Source organism: Mytilus edulis, chromosome 3 (genome assembly GCF_963676685.1).
Source record: "Mytilus edulis chromosome 3, xbMytEdul2.2, whole genome shotgun sequence".
Lineage (NCBI taxonomy): Eukaryota > Metazoa > Mollusca > Bivalvia > Mytilida > Mytilidae > Mytilus > Mytilus edulis.
In genome coordinates, this window is record NC_092346.1 from 90,352,661 (window position 1) to 90,372,410 (window position 19,750).

General features: G+C 30.3%; 1 protein-coding gene across 2 annotated transcripts in view; it reads right to left on the reverse strand.

The window, feature by feature from the left end:
• Positions 1-6,874: 6,874 nt before the first annotated feature.
• LOC139514676 (IQCJ-SCHIP1 readthrough transcript protein-like) overlaps positions 6,875-19,750 on the reverse strand; it is a 51,089-nt gene continuing 38,213 nt past the window's right edge. For both annotated transcript variants that reach the window (XM_071304156.1, XM_071304157.1), the window contains 6 exons: positions 16,820-17,029; positions 15,261-15,377; positions 14,403-14,474; positions 13,562-13,667; positions 9,948-10,041; positions 6,875-9,388 (listed from right to left, as the gene is read on the reverse strand). In XM_071304156.1, the coding sequence (XP_071160257.1) occupies positions 9,331-9,388; positions 9,948-10,041; positions 13,562-13,667; positions 14,403-14,474; positions 15,261-15,377; positions 16,820-17,029 (657 nt within the window). In that variant the 3' untranslated portion in view covers positions 6,875-9,330. The remainder of the gene's footprint in view (positions 9,389-9,947; positions 10,042-13,561; positions 13,668-14,402; positions 14,475-15,260; positions 15,378-16,819; positions 17,030-19,750) is intronic.

Genomic DNA, 19,750 nt, shown 5'->3' on the forward strand with positions numbered 1-19,750 from the left:
ACTTAGTTTATAACTAGCCAAACCTCCCATTTGTAGGACATTTATATTTAAAAAAGTGTGTTTCAATCTAAACAGAAATAACTAGTTAATGTGACAATACAGGGATCAAGCTGCAACAATTGTAAACATACGTCATGTATATTCAACGCAACTAACTTAAAATTATGCAAACAAGCAAACGAATTATCTAACAAAGACGCCAACAAACTAATATTCTATAGTAAAGTAAAGTAAATAATATGGTTTTGACTATTTTTAAGTCTAGAATTATCTGACCATTTATAATGCAATGCACCTCAAAATCCCATGGACTTGTTTCTTAAAAGATTTTTACTTAAATATCTGGTATAATATAAGGTTACAAAGATAATAAAAATCAGAGACAAAAGATTAGATGTGCACAAATTATAGAGTGAAATGAATTGTTGTAGTAACTGACTTATCGGTGTATATAAACTCATCATAGATACATGAGTGCATATAATCTCATCATAGATACCAGGATTTAAAATGAGTACGCCAGACGCGCGTTTCCTCTAAAAAAACTGATTTGTGACGCTCAAATAAAATGATAATAAAAAACCAAAATTATATAAGAAGTTGAAGAGCATTGTGGATCAAATAATTTTAAAATACAGCTGAAACTATCTATTCCATGGGTAGAAATCCTTATTTTTTCGAAAAAATAAGTTTTATAATCAGTTGATTTATAATTATGACTATAGAAATGAAGGCAACAGTAGTATACTACTGTTCAAAAGTCATTAATCGATTGAGAGAGAACAAATCCTGTTTACAAACTATTTAAATAAAACCGAGGGAAACACATCAGCTATAGGAAAAAAACAACGAAACAACAGAAACACTGAATTGCAACTTACACGAAATGACAATGCAGCATACATAGAAACGAACTATAAGTTAAAACTCTCGCCATATTCCTGACTTGGCACAAGACATTTATATATATTAATTTATAATTGATAATTCGTGTCAACAAATAAGTGATGATTACTCTGATCATGTTTAACTCATCGTGACTAGTCTGTGCTGTTGGTTTGCTCTGTAGAGGTTTTTCCTTCAGTACCAACCGTTGTAAAAACTAGAAGCCGTAATTCAACATTTGAAAATAATTCACACATGCACCTTATGTCAACTCATGTTTAATGAATCATTACCAAAATCATTTGCAGGATTTTAAGCTACAACTCAATATTCTAATGTCCCTTTTGTTTGTTTCCTTTTCCTTTTTTTTTGTTATTTTTGCTGTTACGTGTTTTGTTTTTGTTACTTCGGGGGAAGCGACATTTTGTGTGTGAATTTATTTATAATGGAACTTAGAGTCTCTAAAAAACTATAAACATTAGGTGTAACTTGAGAAATAGTTTAGAACGTTCTTATTGCTATCAATAAAATTTTAAGGGGGCTTGCGGGTCTAAATCAATTTTTTAATTTATATAGAATTTCTCTATATTTTTCTATAAACGAACTTTATCTTATACTTAATAGAAAAATGAAATAAAAAAATGGGGTCACCGTTCATTTACGCTCACAATTTGCCTCTGAAAGAAGCATACATTTTTGTTAATGTCCTTTTTTTTCTGTTGAACTAATAGGAGAAATATCGGTAATATCGAAATAAAAAAAAAGAACTAAATTACAGAAATCGCTTAAATTTTACAATTATTTAGTTTATGTACAGCTTATTTGAAAACAACAATAAAAAATATAGGTCAACGATGAGTTAAGAAAGATATTTCAATTTTAATGTAAAAAATGGCATTTTTGTTCCAAAGGGAGATAATTTGAAGCTTTTTCAATGATATCTACATTTTAAAAGTCACCTTGGGCCAACTCAAATTGATTTTTTGGAATGATTTTTGTACCATATGATAAAGTAACAACTACTTAAGGTAATAATTAAAATTTGTAATAAAAAATTAATGTTTAATTTTGTTCTGAAAATCTTATACCCGCGAGCCTCCTTAAGTAATAGCAATACTTTTTTCAACATCCTTTCTTCGTTTGTTAAAGAAAAGTTGGCAACATTCATCTTAATCTTTTGTTGACTACTAAAGAGAGGTCTTGAATAGAACGATGATCAGTTCCAGGACGAAACAAAAAGTGAAAAAAGAATATTTTCATAAACTCTGATCATCAAAGCTTAGCATACGAAAGTTGCCATAAACAATAATATACCATTTCCATATATTTCCCATGAAGGCTAACTCTGATGGCAAATTAAACACCTCCGTTTTTTAAGACGAAATGTGTATCTAGCCTCCTGGTTTAAAAGTCGGGCATGCATCTTGGACGAGTTTTTTGTTTTGCTTTCTTTTAATTTTGATTTTGTGTAGTATTTGTCTGTCTTAACATATATTTGTGATTGTATTTTCTTTGTCATTTTCTTTCAAAGCATATGCTGTTCTTGTTGTTGTAGGACATCATTTCCTGTTTGCCAAATGAGTTTTGCGCCGAACAAATACAAAAAACCCACTTATACCATAACAAACAAATACCACATAAAGTTCGCAGCAGTATGGACACATAGATTGTCAATCAGAAACATATTTGTTAAATTAATTTTGCTTTCTTCGTTATAATATTTGCATTTTTACATTAGTCACTGTATATCATTTTTAGAATTATTATGACGATTCTCAAACGATGCACTTAAATCCTCATAACTTTGAAGATGTACAGTACAACATCATTGGGGAGCAACGAATACTAGGAAAGCTGCGTAATAAAGTAGATATCAAGGTAAAACATATCGGATCTTTTGTAAATGAAAATAACACTTTATAGATTTCTTACGTCCAACGCCCTTTCTGGATAATCCTTCATCGGGAAGGTTTCACCAAAAAGTTATAAAGCTATTGAGTCAGACGTGTAAATGACGCAACTCGTGTTGTGATATGAGACCAAAAGAGGGTAAACTATTCAAATAATCTTGGGTCAACTTAACCGAAGTTATTTTGGTAACGTACAATTGAGCATATATCAATTTAATAACATCCTTGTTCTGTTCAAACACCGTTGTCATTATAATGGAATTTGATGCGACTGTCATACAAGTGAGAGGTTTGACTAGCTATACCACCACATTTAATCCACCATTTTTGAGTTAAGTAAATGCCTTTACCAAGTCAGGAATATGACGGTTGTTATCCATTCGTTTGATATGTTTGAACTCTTGTCTTTGCCATTTGATTAGCTACTTTTCATTGTGAATTTTCTTCGGAGTTCAGTATTTTTGTGGTTTTACTTTTTATGTAATCAAAGACACCCTAACCCGACCCCTCAAACATAGATAAATTAATAAAATATATACAAACAAACCAATGGCAATATTAAAAGGATTTTAGTACTGACCTCCTGTGTGCATCAGAATTTGAATAATGTTAATTATTTTTTTTCATTCAGAAGAAAATTTTAATAATTTATGAAATGAAGATAAGATTGACTCTTTTGTTTAGCTTTTCATGATTTCGCATAAGATTTGCTAAAACACGAGGCAATAATAGCGGAAATAAGTTTGAAAGACGATACGTGGCATTTTAATCCCTTAAGTTGTCAAAATTCCATACGAGCAAATCAGCATTTAAACAAAAAACTACGAAAAAAATAACAGCAAAAAATTTCTACATATACGACTAAATACTGAGAAATACAAACCCTACCAACATATGATTTTTCTTAGTTATAATACTGCAACCAGTATCTGAAAATAAAAATTTGTGACGGAAAATACATTCCTTTTTACCCTTTTTTATAAGTAATATCTATTTTTGAATTTCATATCGAGTACCTAGACATTATAAGTTTTTTTTACACAGTCCAACATTTTAATATTTTTACAAAACAATCATTCTTTCGTTTCTGATTTTCACAGCGGAATCCAGGGATTGGTGGAGTAAATCCACAGCAAAGGCCAATAGACCGATGATTATTCAGGAAAAAAACAGATAACGTTTTAGCTGAGAGACATAAATTCACATACCAGAGTATGTTTGACACTTTTAGTTGACAATGTGTTGTAGATGTGTTACGTATTTGGTATTATCATATAATACAATCATTATATGTCTCTGATAAAATCCTTGAGTATTTTGCGTACTAAATTATAATCCTGATACCTTTGATAACTATTTACACCACTGGGTCGATGCCACTGCTGGTGGTCGTTTCGTCCCCGAGGGTATCACCAGCCCGGTAGTCAACACTTCGGTGTTGACATGAATATCAATAATGTGGTCACTTTTATAAATTTCCTGTTTACAAAACTTTGAATTTTTCGAAAAACTAAGGATTTTCTTATCCCAGGCATAGATTACCTTACCTTTCTTTGGCACAACTTTTTGGAATTTTGGATCCTCAATGCTCTTCAACTTTGTACTTGTTTGGCTTTATAAATATTTTGATATGAGCGTCACTGATAAATATTGTAGACGAAACGCGCGTCTGGCGTACTAAATTATGAGTCCGGTATCTTGGTGAAGTAAGTTTCCTCCCCGAGGTTATCACCAGCTCTGCAATCAGCACTTCTGTGTCGACATGAATTGTCAGATACATGTATTGTCAAATTAATAAATTCAGTGTTTACAAACTTCAAATTCTTCAAAAAAAATAAAATGATTTTCTACCCCAGGAATTGATTGCCCTAACTGTATTTGGCAAAACCGTTGATGCTCTTAAACTTCAAAGAAACAGAAAACAGACAAAGACACTAAAAATCACGCTCGTACACGTTTCCAAGTTGTGAATATCTTAAATAAAGGCAACCGAAGTATACTGCTGTTCAAAAGTCATAAATCGATTAAGGAAAAACAAATCCAGGTTACAAACTAAAACCGAGGGAAATCCTTCAACCATAAGAGGAAAACAACGGAACAACAGAACACTGAAGTGCAACAAAAAACAAACGACAATGCAACATATAGAAACGAACTACTAGTACCATATCTGAACCTGGTTTTATGGCTATCCAAACCACCTTCCTGAGACCACTAACTTTATGTCATCAACGCATAATACAATGATATATAACTAAAGACAACCACAGACGTCGTTAGCTTGAAGTTGTAACAGGCGCATTTTGCATGTGGCAGGGTTTAACTTATCTATTTAGTGTACTCGATTTTGCTTTGTGGGTTTGTCACATTCAATGGAATTCATACAGGTTCATATATGAACACAACCTGACATAATTTCAGAAAGGTCCAATTTTAATTGTGCACTTACATTTTACTTTTTACTGACAATGTTTTTGATTGCATCCTGCGAAAAGTAATACTAAGATTGAGTTTGAGATTCCCATTTCTGAACCCTACAATTATAGCTTAATAATTTTTTTTTCTATTTGGGCCTGTTTGTTGGTCAAGACTTTTTCATATTCATGCAGGATGATCCAGTTGGTTGTTACTATGGCAGCTTCATATTTTTTTTACGTTTTTAGAAATTGTGCCTACATTAAAACCGATCTAAGTGTTCAAATAAAGCTAAAGTTTTGTAGAAAAGATCTTATTGAAAATAGCCTTATATGAAATGACGTCAGTGTTAATTGACCTTTCATCTTACATAGAAAACCATCAGTTTCAACTATAATGGACAATAACTACTTGGTAATAAGTCCATTTATAACTTATTTGACCTTGCCCTTCCTAAAATCAATAAAAATTTTCATTTCTTGAGCCATTTTTAAACCAAATTTGATTAATTTGGACATACATTTCAAAAGATAATAACTAAAAAATTAAAAACAAAAACTTGCCTCAATTCCACTCTATCAGTTGTCGCTGTGACATTTACAATTGACCTTTTGACTCTAAAATCTATAAGGGCCTTTCTTCCCCAACAGTTTGGTAGAGATTGTCTTTATTGCTTAATATATTTTGTCTTGAAAAACAAATATTGAAAGGGACAATTTTATCACGTTTGACACTGTAGACTTATCGAACCATTGAGTATATTAATTTGAACATGAACAGGAATCATCACTTTCTGCTCGACACAGGGACATTTTTTCTGCAAATCCTCCCTTTCAGACTTCTCTTTGAAATAAAACAAGAGGATTTCAGATTGACAGCAAACCGGAATTTTTATGTACCACTAAACAGGATCAAGTAAAAAAAGATAAAGGAATTTTGGTAGGGTTCAGAAATCGAAACCCCAAAATCAATCTTGACCTCATATTTATCACAAGTGACATAACATTGGAATTTCAGAGAGTATATGAGTACACCCACATTTGTTCAGCAGGTCAATAGTGAATGAAATATGTTTTTGTGACAATAACCTTTATATTTTATAGGTACCATAGAATCTTGTGGTCACTCCAATAATTTTCAATTCACTTTCAAACGGTTGTTGTCATGTTTCTTCAATATATAACAAGATTTTTATCTAAACCTTTCCAAGCTATCACATGTACAACACTCTACGTATCACTCTACGTCCCTTAAAGTTCTACAACTCAACAACAACAAAAGCTTAAATCAGGTAAATTGAACTTGAGCTTCATTTAGTCACAGGAATTCTTAACTTGAAAATATTTCATCAGAGTGATTTTAAGTTATTGCACAGACTGTTTGGCAGCCATTAGTTTCATCAAAGTTAAAACAAGTGATTAAACTAAAATGATTAAAAAGATAAGATGAGCAAGTTATTAGATAATTATAATTTAAGATAGTGCTGATATTTTTTATCATGAATAGGCTTAATGACAAGTGGAACAAGCTCCTGACTATTCAGAGCTTGAGATTTATTAGCTGTGGTTGTATTTTGCTGTTTATTTTGTGTAGAAACCAATTATATAATTAAAACCTAACTATGTCCTTTTGAGGTAAGAATAAATTTATGAATAACTAATCTATAAAAAACAAAATTGCAGTTTATTATCAATAAATGATATTCAGTTTATCATAACAAATACATGGTTTTAACATATGGAATATATCAAGAAAAAAATTAAACAAAACATTATCATTAAAAAAACATTAATTTAAATACAATTTACATTTGAATCTGAGCAAGGGTTTCAAACATTTTCCCTTGACTTCTAAAAAACTTCAAGTAAATTATCTGGTGGAAATTTTGTTAAGATCTTCTTGTTAATTGTATATATCTGTTACTACTCAACTTCAACTTTGTTAGATTTATAATTAAATGAAATTACTACTTACTAGAGTAAAAACTATTATAAAACTCACTAACTATTTCAAATAAATATGTAATGATACCCATTTATAAGTGGCACAGCCACAATTCTTTTTATAACAGACTATTATCTGGAAAAAAATGTTTCCAACACAACTCTAATTTATATGGGTCTTCACAAAATAAAATTGTAGAGGAAAATGGAAAACAAAATATTTCATTCCTATGGGTAAATTGTAAGTAAAAATTCTAATGATATTCAAGGATGGACTTTCAAGACACTCTAAAAATAATGTATCAGAAATGTGAAATTGCGTATTTTCAAATATAACTCTATATCCATTAATATATGCTGATGTATATCATTTTAGATATCTTTTGGTCCAAATTTTCAAAACAATTGGATTGGATGAAATTTAGGTAAATACAAACATATAAGGTATTTTTTCCTTTCTTTCATTTCCATGAAAACTAAATGATAACTGATAATGAGTTAAAATATATTTCATCGTCCGATTACATGAAATTTTAACAATTCATGTATAGATTTCTCTATTTTTCTATGATGATCATCAATTTCTTTTCATCTTAAGTTAACAGAATTCACAATTAAGAGATACAAATAGGTAATTAAGAGCCTAAATTGCTCCTATGGCAAATAGATGCCAATAAGATATTTATTTTAGTAAAATTTTCGTTTTCAAATACACAGTTTCTTTAGTGCATTCAAGTGAATTTAAGGCCATTAAATTATTTTTGCTCTTCAGTGTCTGAATCACATTATTTATTTGAGCAACAATCAGGATAAACAAATATTGTCAAGAAACTCTCAAGTCCTCTCCCTTTACCAAATCATTTCCTTTTATTTAAATTTTGAAAGAATTATCAAGGCTCATTTCAAAGGCGGACTTTATAGTAATAAATGATTGTTATTTTGATTTGAGTTTTGCTTATATTCAAAATATAAATGATTTTATTTTCATTTGAAGGACCTGTATTTTTTCATAATGATGTATGTTATGAAGACAAAATAGAGAAAAATTGTAGAGACAAAACTGAACAAGAAAGTGTCCAAAGTACACAGATGTCCCACTCAAACCATCATTTCTATGTTCAGTGGACTGTGAAATTAGGGTCAAAACTCTAATTTGGCATTTAAATTAGAAAGATCATATCAGAGATAACATGTGTACTAAGTTTCAAGTTGATTGGACCTCAACTTCATCAAAAACTACCTCAAACCTGAAAGGGTATACACGGACAAACCAAGGGACACACAGATCGAATAACATATTGCCCAAAAATGGGGCATAAAAAACGTTACCTCAGAAAGCAAAAGAGATTCTTTCTTTTCTTTTTTTAAATATCAACAGATTGAAAATAATGTCAGACAACAAATCATTAATATCATTAAGATATTTTACATTAACAAAAAAATCCACTGTATAACTAACGTATATTAATAAAAACTGTTCATAATTTATAACATGTATACTATCAATATTACTTAACCAAATCAAATCAGACTACATCATAACTAATGTTTTAATATATCTGTTCATATATATATATTTATATATCTGTAAATTTTACAACCTTCACATGATTTGTTATTTTGTTACACTTTTAACATGATGATAAAAAAAATGGAAATCATCCCACTGTCTTCTTATTATTTAAAATAATGACCATCATTCTTTTGCATAATTTGTTTTGTTTTACAATACAAATTCTAGGAAATTTGTATATCTTGTAAAAATCTTTTTGAATGAGTCTATATTAATTTGTTACAAAAGTGATTTTAGCATTCTATAAAATCTGCATACAATTAATTGGTATACTTTCCTGTGTATTTCATGATTTTTTTCTGGTATTATTTTGTTTTTGGTGCAGATACATGGATTTCATACAATAACTTGCTGTAATCTTTGGCACATATTATAAAATAAATAATAAAAAAACACCTTGTTTTTGTGACAAATTCAAATATATGCCTGTTGTTTAATCACATCTTGATTATAGCTTCTTGCATACATAATATCACATTGCCTGCATGCTAGGCACATAGTCACATGGGGGTGGGTCTATCATTTGATTGGATGCATGATGTCCAATGAAGACTACTCTGCAAGTCAGATGACAGGAAGACACGGATAACACTTTTAAAAGGTGTCAAAGTTTTTCCTTCTGTGGTTTATTGTTAATTCTGTATGCCTTTTCTTCAGCTCTCCTGAAGAAAAAAAAATATTTTCAAAAAATGTATATATATAGAAAAAAATGATGTCACTTTAAAAAGAAGTTCTGGTAATTGTTTTTCTATCACAACATGTCAATAGATAGTACTGGCTAGATGTAGTTTGGACAACAGTTATATCCCTTTTGTTACCATGTTAGGAAGATACATGTTAAGATAGTTAATAAGCACCAGCCTTGGGACCTAGTGGTATAAGTAGTTTATCTACTTTATTCAACAGCAAAAGAAAGGGATATTGGACAAAATAAAAGTATTTTTCCAAAAAAAACTTAGTAGGAAAATTAATATAACAGAAGTAATATAAAGAAAAGAGAAGAGGATTTTCACCCTTAAAATTGATTTCAATTAGTTCTGATATACTTCTGAAGTATAAACTTGAAAAGCAAATAGATTCATTTAGAAAACTAATTGTAAGAAAACATTTTTTTTTTAAATATCACAATGAAAAAATGTATATATAACTTGTATATCTACAAAAATATTAATGTTATATCACACTGATATTCAAGGCTAAAGACATAGATGGAAAAATTACCTTGTCAAATCTTCTATATCTACAAGTTTAGAATCCTGCATCATATGTAGATCATCTCTTTCCATAAGCAGTTTTACCAAGTCTTCATTTAAATCTGAAAATTTTAATTCAGTGTAAACAAACATAAATCAGACTATAACCAGCTGGTCAATATGCTCAACATCTCGTTAAAATTGTATAAGGATTGATAGACATTATGAAGTTATAGTTTATTTCTATATTTTGGCCTCAAGTATCACTGAAGAGACATTAATTGTCAAACTGGTGCATCTAGTGCAGTAAAATTTAATACCATTAATGTTATCATAAATGAACAGGTATTTCTCAAATTCCAATAAAGTAAATTTTGTCATTTCAAATCAGTTAAGGTGGCTCGGGCCTATTTGAGGTTTCTATCAGAAGTGCCATATATTTTGTTATTTTATTTTTCACAGAAAGTGAATCAAATTGGTCGAAACAAAAATAGGGGGTCACAGACCATTTAAGCTCAATATTTTTCTTTTAAACAGGTAACGTGACGGTACCCAAATTGCACCTATTTTGACAGTTTTTTCATCTACGTTTTTTTATGATGAAAACAAAAATGTCCATTCTGTGTTTATTTTGTAGCCCTATCCTTCTTTATTATAAAGGTACACCAATTTGATTTTTATTCCATATGGAATCATAGAAAAATTGGTCTAAACTGACCTCCAAACCATCAATGACTCTGAAATGAGGAGTACCCAAATTGCTTCCATGCTTAAATTCACATAGTCAAAAGTCTAATAACAGAGCTTTTGTTTAATTTCTTTAAATATTTTGAACAATTGGATATTAGTCCATGCTTACTCTTCATTATTTTTTAAATGGATACTTGTAACATATTCAGTGTTCTCCCCAGAAATTTTGGATAGCATCACATTTTGCGTAAAAAAAATAACTGTATTTTTTTTAATGTCGTTTGTCGCGTCGCGTTGATACTCTATTTCCTTTATATGTTTTAGTTTATATTGTTCAATTCATAACTGAGAATACAATTAAACTATAACCACAAAAACAGTTGTTTCAGTTTATGTTTTCTTTATTCATTTATTGTTACAGAATTATTTTTTTCCTCTTGTGCCAAATAAAAATAAATATGTGGTTTCAGTTACACAACAATAAGTCAAATGAATGAATGGTTCATTACAGATCAACCTGTTTATATACAAAACTAAATATCTAGTACACAAAATTAACTATTTTTATATTATATCAAGTAAAGATAAAGTAGCAAAAGTAGCAAAAAAAAATCTATTTAAAAACTTTTTTTATCATGTTTATGAAATTCATTGTTTCATGGCACTCAATAAATTAGTCCCAGTTGTTTCTTATCTTTACATCAAAATGATATGTATTTTTAACAAAGTTATCTAACAAATAGTCTATTAATGCGTAGTTTTCTCTCTGGGTATTTTTTTTCTGTCTACTGTCCATCTGTTGTCATTATCATGAAAATGCGGATTTTTGTCATATCTGGTCCGGTTCCGATCCGCAGTTTACACAAAAATGTGCAATGGCGGCCGTAGAAAAATTTACGAAAATGAGTCCGAGAATAAACATTGTTTGACAAGAGATTGTGAATGAATAAGACGCTTTTAATGCAATAAATGGATTAAACATAGACTTAAGCCAATTATGATAACTTTTTAAAGAAGTATTAAACTTAGTTTAGCTCTAAACCAAAATTCTCGCTCTCGTATTACCGGAAGAGAAAGAAAGTAATTTTTGGAAAGATGCACAAATAAAAGGGACCTTTTTTTAAAAAAAAAAAATCGTTTCAATCTTTGAAATTTCGTATTACAAAACGTAGATTTCGAAATGTTTTGTGATTGCATTTTTCCATGTCGAAATTGGTGATTGAAGACACGTGGTATTAATAGTCATGTCACAAGTGTCAGCTTGGCTTGGGATATTCGCATCCAAACAGTTATCACCCTGAGGGCAATTAACAACTATAGCTAGCTATTCAATCTCTTAATTGCCTTTAGTGTCCGACTTAAAGGGATTACAATTAAAGGTGATATAATTTTTATGATCATAATCGATAATAGATGAAAGTTCAAAATTGAGTACAAGTAAAATAGCATCTTCAAAAATAATTATAGCATCGCGGGAATAATTATAGCGTCGCGGGAATTATAGCATCACGGTGAAAAAATATAGCGTCGCGGTACCGCGACGCTAAAACGGCCTGGGGAGAACACTGATATTGTATTTGCTCATTTTAAAAAGATGACGTTTTGATGACGTCGCATGGCGACGTTTCAGTACATTTAGCCTTTTCAGTAAATACTTCATCTGTTGATAGATACTGTAAACGTTTTGTACATATCTAAATAGTTTTACCTATGTTGAAAGATGTGCTTAGTATCAAATCATAAAAAAACAAATTTTTTAGTCTCTAGAAAATCTTGTAAGATTTTCCCAGATTTTCCCTGCTAGTTTTGCTAAATAGGTGCAATTTGGGTACTCGGTGCAATTTGGGTACCGTTACGTTATGTAAAAGGGACCATTTTTCAATGAAATGATATGGAAAATAGAGGTGTTGACATATTTTTATCGGAATGTCAAAAAAACTTTCTATGACACTTGGTCCAACACTTAAATATAAAAAGCTGAAATATAGCTTCAAAGAATGAGCAAATTAAAAACATAGGTCACCGATAAGGAAAAAAATATATTTTGCCTTAAAACCCACATTTTGGCGGGAAATGGTGAAATTGGATGAAATGTCATTTTGAGCCTTTCACAGATACACATAATAATGATAACATTTTTTTTGGTGACATAACTATAATGATTTAACATTTCTTATCAATCAAAAAAAAAATTAAAAAAAATATCGAATTTACGACACATTCTTTTTGTGTGCATTGTAATTCATGCGTGAAATTATGCGCAGTCGAATAGTCCCGATCCACCTTAAAAAATCATGAATGGTAAACATTAGTAAATGAGACAGCAACCCCAAAACACAAATAAACTTATGATTTATTAGTTAAGATAAACCTTCAACAATGGAGAAGTGTCAGTACAATATGTTTGTAGAGGAGAGCTGTAATTTCTTTATTGATAAATTATGATTTTTATTTTTAATTAAGGCCATCGTGAACAAATAAACTCATCATAGATACCAGGACTAAATTTTGACTCATCAGTGACGCTCGATTCCAAAAAAGTTAAAAAGGCCAAATAAAGTATGAAGTTGAAGAGCATAGAGGACCAAAATTCCTAAAAGTTTTGCCAAATCCAGCTAAGGTAATCTATGCCTGAGGTAGAAAAGCCTTAGTATTTCAAAAATTCTAAATTTTGTAAACAGTTAATTTATAAATATAACCATATCAATGATAATTCATGTCAGCACAAAATGTGGTATTTATCCTTTTAAGACTATATGGTATCAGGTTCTTAGTGGTTGAAGCATCATGACTATATTTTCTGGAGGTTTTTTTTCTTCTTCTTGCATCGAGATCAGATGTTGCAGTAATATCTACCTCTTTATTGTGATACACCTCTGTTATAAAATATTACAAGTAATGGTGTCATGTGAAGATCTGCAATGTTATAGAGATACCAGAACTTCAACTTACTTTCTATTTGTGTGTGAAGGTCATTGACCAGTGTCTGTAACTGTCCTACATTCATCTCATAAACAGATTTACCATATCTATGATGGTTAGAAAATGGCAGACCAATCTACAAATACAAATAATTCTTTTACTTGTTATCTAAACTTGTATCTTACATACCTCTTCTTTCAGGAGATTGCTTTTAAGTACTTTTGGGTTTTATTAAAACCAATAAAGTCTGACTTAAAGATCTTGTCTTGTCACCATCAAAATACATTTAGTTTGTGAACACAAATTATAGTTTTTCTAATGGTTTTATAATAAATTTATAGATTAATGAATGTTCCGCAGTAAATATAACATGCATCATTAAGACAATCCCATAAAATACAGTTAGTTTGTAAACACAACATTGAAATTATAGTTTTTCTAATTGTTTTTGATTTATAGATTAATGAATGTTCCCAAGTAAATACTACATGCATCATCAAGACAACCTGTTATTAGTGTGATACAATCATGTTAAGTTCACTGAATCGATCTTCAACAAGTATACTAACAAGTTAATAACCAAGCCTGCATCATTAGTCCCTAGTCTGATGCCTCAGACTAGCAAAAATTGTCCGAAACCAGTAATTTTTGCTAAACTTACTATCTCTTATGGCACATTATTCACAAGCGACATTTATCAATGTCAAAATCTTTTATTTGAACCGCTCCTGATAAAATTAACAACCTTTAGGCAGGCAAAGTTCAGTTAGACTAAAGACAATTAAGGTGTCAAGAAAGTTACACGAAACTTATCCAAGTCATTTCAGTCATCAGCCTTATAAAATATATCATAGTTACAATTCCTACTTACTATATCAGCTACAGGAGATTTCTTCTTTTTCTGTTTTTCTACTTCTACTTGCATATGGGCCATAGTACTAGCCTGAAAAATCAAATATTATTGCAATACATCAAAGTAAAAGATTAAACAAAATTTGTTATAGAAGATTCATTCTGTCACTAAGAACAAACAAAATTTCAAATACCTTTACAGCAGATATATAGATATCGTAATATGTTGAAATCTTTTAAAGGTACCCTATTTTAGCATAAAAATAGAGATTTATTGTGGAAGAATGCTTTTCATTACAAGTCATATTCCTACCCCAGCATTGGACTATAAAAATTACAAAAATGATATTAACAAAGTATTACAACCTCATAGTGAAAGGGCATACCTGAAATACTAGTGGTTTATTGAAGAGTCTTTTACCTAAACATAACTAATCAGAAAACCTTACATTAGCACACTGTGTTTCAATGTAACTGTAACATGACTAACAGGTCAGAGTCAAGTATCCTGCTTGCTTCTTTAATGTCCAATTGCTTATTCCTTTAATAGTAGCATTTCAAACTGAAACAGGCTCATACAAGTACTTCTTTATAAACCTTATATTGTCTGACTTGATGGGTGGCTGATTAATGTCACATATAATTTAGTTATGATTCTTTTTCAATAGGTATTTTTGAGTTTGCAAATGGTGCTGGTTTTTACCAAGTGTTGTAAACTGTATTATATTTCTGGTAATCTTGTTTCTGATGTAAAGCCAAAAAACTACTCATTGGAACTCCTGGTTTTCATGTGATTTCAATACAGCTTAATTAGAACAAATCTTGCTCAGCAAGTCAGTGATGTGAATATGTGGGTGAATAATTTCCCCTGACATACCTGAGCTAATGCTATTTTAGCTTCTTGTTGTAATCTTGCTTGTTTCTTGAAGAAATCCTCATCTCTATCATTTATTGCTCCTTTATTATCTTCTGTAGATTTAGCATCAGACTTCGTCTGGTGAAGAATATAAAAATATATATAAGAGATGTAAAGTCATTTAAAATTATTGAACAAATAACTTTTACATAGATGTCATGGCTGAATTCAATGTCTACTCTAAGAAATTTACATATTATGTATTCTAAGACATAGGACAGCAAACCCACAACAAAAAGACAATGAAGAAAGGCAACATGTGATTTTATGGCTTACAACTATTACATTGTATTAAGGGTTACACAAAAATTATAATACAAGCACTTACAATTAACAAATTTCATAACTAAAACTAATATTTGCAATTCCAGTCATTTTTAAAATACATAGCATTTTTCTCTACTTGGTTCAATGACATAACACTGGAGCTTTTTAAGCAAGAAATGAAAATTAAAAATTTAAGATACTGTTAGAACTAACAGATTTGTCTATTATTCAGTTTAAATAATAAGAATTAAATAACCATTTGTGGATTCTTAAAAATTCTAAAGAACTTCTGGACAATTTTAAATCTCGGTCTATTTCTGAAATTACTTCTAACATATTTTTGATTTTTTAACCCTGTATGCCAACATTCTCCATGTGAAATTATAAAATTGTTTTGAATAAACATTGAAGACATTGAATGACAAAATTTCTTCCTATGTGACGTATAAATTTTCTGACGTCAGACAAGCGAAGCAATGAATGTGTTTTTAATTTGATAGATGCTTTTAAGATTGTAACACAGTGATGACTACTGTACCCATATTTTGACTAATTTACAAAATGTATTCATTATGTTTCCGCATCGTTGTAAATATAATGGGATTGGATGAGACTGTTGTACAAGTGAGAGGTTAAGCACTCAGGAGTATGACAGTTGTTATCCCTTCGTTTGATGTGTTTGAGCTCTTGATTTTGCCACTTGATTAGGATTTATATCTAGTATTTGACTATGAGGGTCGGTTGAGTGTCATGCAATATCTGTTATATAGATGATATCGGATGTGTTCCTTGTGTCGTAACTACAATCCTCTTCCCTTTCAATGAATGTGACCTGCTGAATTAGACTTTTACCATTATTTTTGACCTTTTAACCTATTGTGTCTGTTTGTTTTGTTCACTCATCATTATCAATATTATCAAATTAGATGCGACTGTCGTACAAGTGAGAGGTTTAGCGCTATAAAACCAGGTTCAATCCACCATTTTCTACTACATTTGAAAATGCCTGTACCAAGTCAGGAATATGACAGTTGTTGTCCAGTCGTTTGATGTGTTTTGTCATTTGATTTTGCCATGTGATTAGGGACTTTCCGATTAAATTTTCCTCTGAGTTCAGTATTTTTGTGATTTTACTTTTTACATACAGGCAATAAAAAAAAAACATTTACTGGGAATGCAATTGAATGTCAATGTTCACATTACTTGAAAAAGGGGGTGGGGGTTATTTTTGAGGTTGAAATATTAGCTCATACCTCTGAAATGACAGGAACCACATCAGGTAATGACACAGCTGTCTCATCCTTGTCTCCTTGAGATTCGTTCATGAAGCAGATCTGTAAGTTCATACCCGTCTGTAATTTGGAGGAAAAACCTGGTTTTTTAAACATTTCACTTTCAAAGTCATCCTCAACAGGTCCCATTGCCAGCTTTCTACGGATTTCTTCACGATCATTTTTCTGGGACTGAAAAAAAAATTGTTATCACTATAATAATTGTATTTTGCTACTAAGTAACAGTTATATTTAACACAACTAAATTCTTAGACAGTGTTTGACACTTTCCCATGGGAATTTTGTTTTCATTATATATATTATGTTAAAGGAAACCTGTGCAGTGTCAGATGTGGTATACCAATTTACAAACCTTTCTCAGGGAAAAGAACACTTTCAAAAGTTACAAACCATATAATCACTACAATAGGACAAGATTTAGCTATGAAAGTCTTAATATTAATATTACAAACCACTATTACCACAAAAGTGTTTTACTAATCCTTCCTTTATACCAACCTCAAATTATTGATTTTTCATTGTGAGAAAAAGATTTTTATTCTTTTTTACTGACAATTTTCTATTTCTGTCATAACAGTCAGGTATATAAAACTAATTTTCAATAGATATGAAACTTGCTGAATAAGCAAATCCTAACATTTTACAGTGAAGAGAGAACTTGATCTTAATCCTATAATATTAACACATCACATTATATTATGTTCATTAAATCAGATTCTCTTTGCTTTTTATGTCATCAAAAAAGAAGTCCACAAAAGAAAATTATCTAAATTAATCTTGAAACCCAGCACACAGGTAGAGTAATGGATTGAAATACAGGTCAATTTACCTTACTTAAATAACTGAGGCCATGGACACAATTACAGCCTGCACTCAGTGTACTGTTAAAGTAATATTTTCTATTTAATCAATTGAACCATAGCTTTTCTATCCCTGGTTCCAAATGATCAATACATTAGACTAAGGCCACAACTTTTCTTCTAATTTCCTATGGGGATATTTGTGCTTGATGCCAATTTGAAGTTAAGTTTTTTTCATCAAAGCTATATCATGTTTTTCTTGAAAATAGATCCTTCTTTGTATATAGTATTCATGTTGTGAGATATTCATAAAACAGCAGCATTAGATAAATAATTAATTATTGATTAAAAAAGCTCAAACACTGATTTACATAGTAACTTATATACATGTACTATTAAAATAGGTGAAACATGATAGATACCTTATGAAATTTATGCAAAATATAAACAAGGCAAAACATGTTTATAGTACGATGATTAAAGGGTGTGAAATTTGGAGAATAAGTCATTCCCATGAGGAATCTGGTCCCCAGGGGATTCTGGCAAAAAGACAGTATGTATGAATTCTGGACCGGATTATTTACACAATATGCTGTTTGTTATATAATATAAGGATGTAGAATGGAAACCTGTACACAAAATATTTGATCTGCCAAAGACTCTTTTCATAAACAGAACTTGTATCACAAATTGGTTCCACTAATAAAGATACCTAATCAACTTCATCAATTATTCATAGAAAAAAGAAACAAATTTCCTTATATACTAAAAATCAATTGTCTTTTTATTGAATTACAGCTGTTTTTCTTCTTTTTAACAACACAATTACTTTATAAAGAAGTAATATGACTGGCTAGTGTAAATATGTGTACTTTAAGCCAGAAATGATTTAATGTAAAAGAGCCTAAAACCTTTTTTAGTATTCAGCTGATCCTTGGTGAATTGTGTTCCTACATTCTACTAATGATATTTTCTGTACCCTTCAAATTAAAACAAGATGAATCATTTACTAATTGTAACCCTTCCCTTCAATGTTAATTGTTTCTCTGGAAAGTTGCTAAGCTCTTTAGAATACATTCATATTTACACATCATCTATAATTTCGATTATATGCCTTTAATTCAGATTTTTGTCCCATATTAAAATCTTGAATGGTAATTAAGAGACAGATTGGCTGGCTAATAAGGCCAATATCAAATAAATATATTGGAAACTGTTCAAATTACAAATACATGTAGACAGCAAATAATAAAGCTGTCATCTATTTCATAAGAACTATAATAAAAGCATCATTTGTACTTCCATATTTTGACATCATGTTTCACAATACATTGGTCTGTATAAACACAAGTCTGATTTAAAACCAATATTTGAACCATTAGATTTCACTTGTTTTATTGGTCTATTGATTTTGCCATAGCAAGGGCCATATTTACAGTTTATTTTGTATCTGATATTCTATCTGAATAGGGGTCAGATGGTCAGAAAATATCATTAATGTCCATACTAATAAGTACTGTACAAACAGTTTTGTTTCATACTTAGCAATTTTCTTTTATTCATTATATAACAAACTCAAAGAATCAATATACTGGTATATATAATTTTGATAAAAATTAAGAAATAACTGCATTGTATTTGAAACTTGGTTCATAAAATGTGGGTTTTTACTGTTGCAAATTAAATTACCCCACTGCTGTGTAGCGGTACTGATAAATGGATGTATGCCTGTTCATAGGAGAAAAACTTGGCAAACTGATTTTAAAAAGGACCATTTTATAAAATTTGATTACTTTTTGCGGTGCTTTACGTTTGCGCGCATTACCACTACATTTGCGCGCAAAAATCATTACGTTTGCGCGCAGCTTTTGATTACAATTGCGTGCATTTTTTTGACAGGTAAACCCAGGTAAAATACAGGTAATAATACTTATTTATTTATAATTTGTTCAATTATTTACCCTGCTCACCAACGATAAGGTGGAAGTGGTATTTCGAGCAAGATAATTCCGTTTTTTTTTGCACAAGCACTAAATCCTAGAAATCTATACAGATAAAATTGTTAAAATGCTTAAACATAGCTAATCTTAAA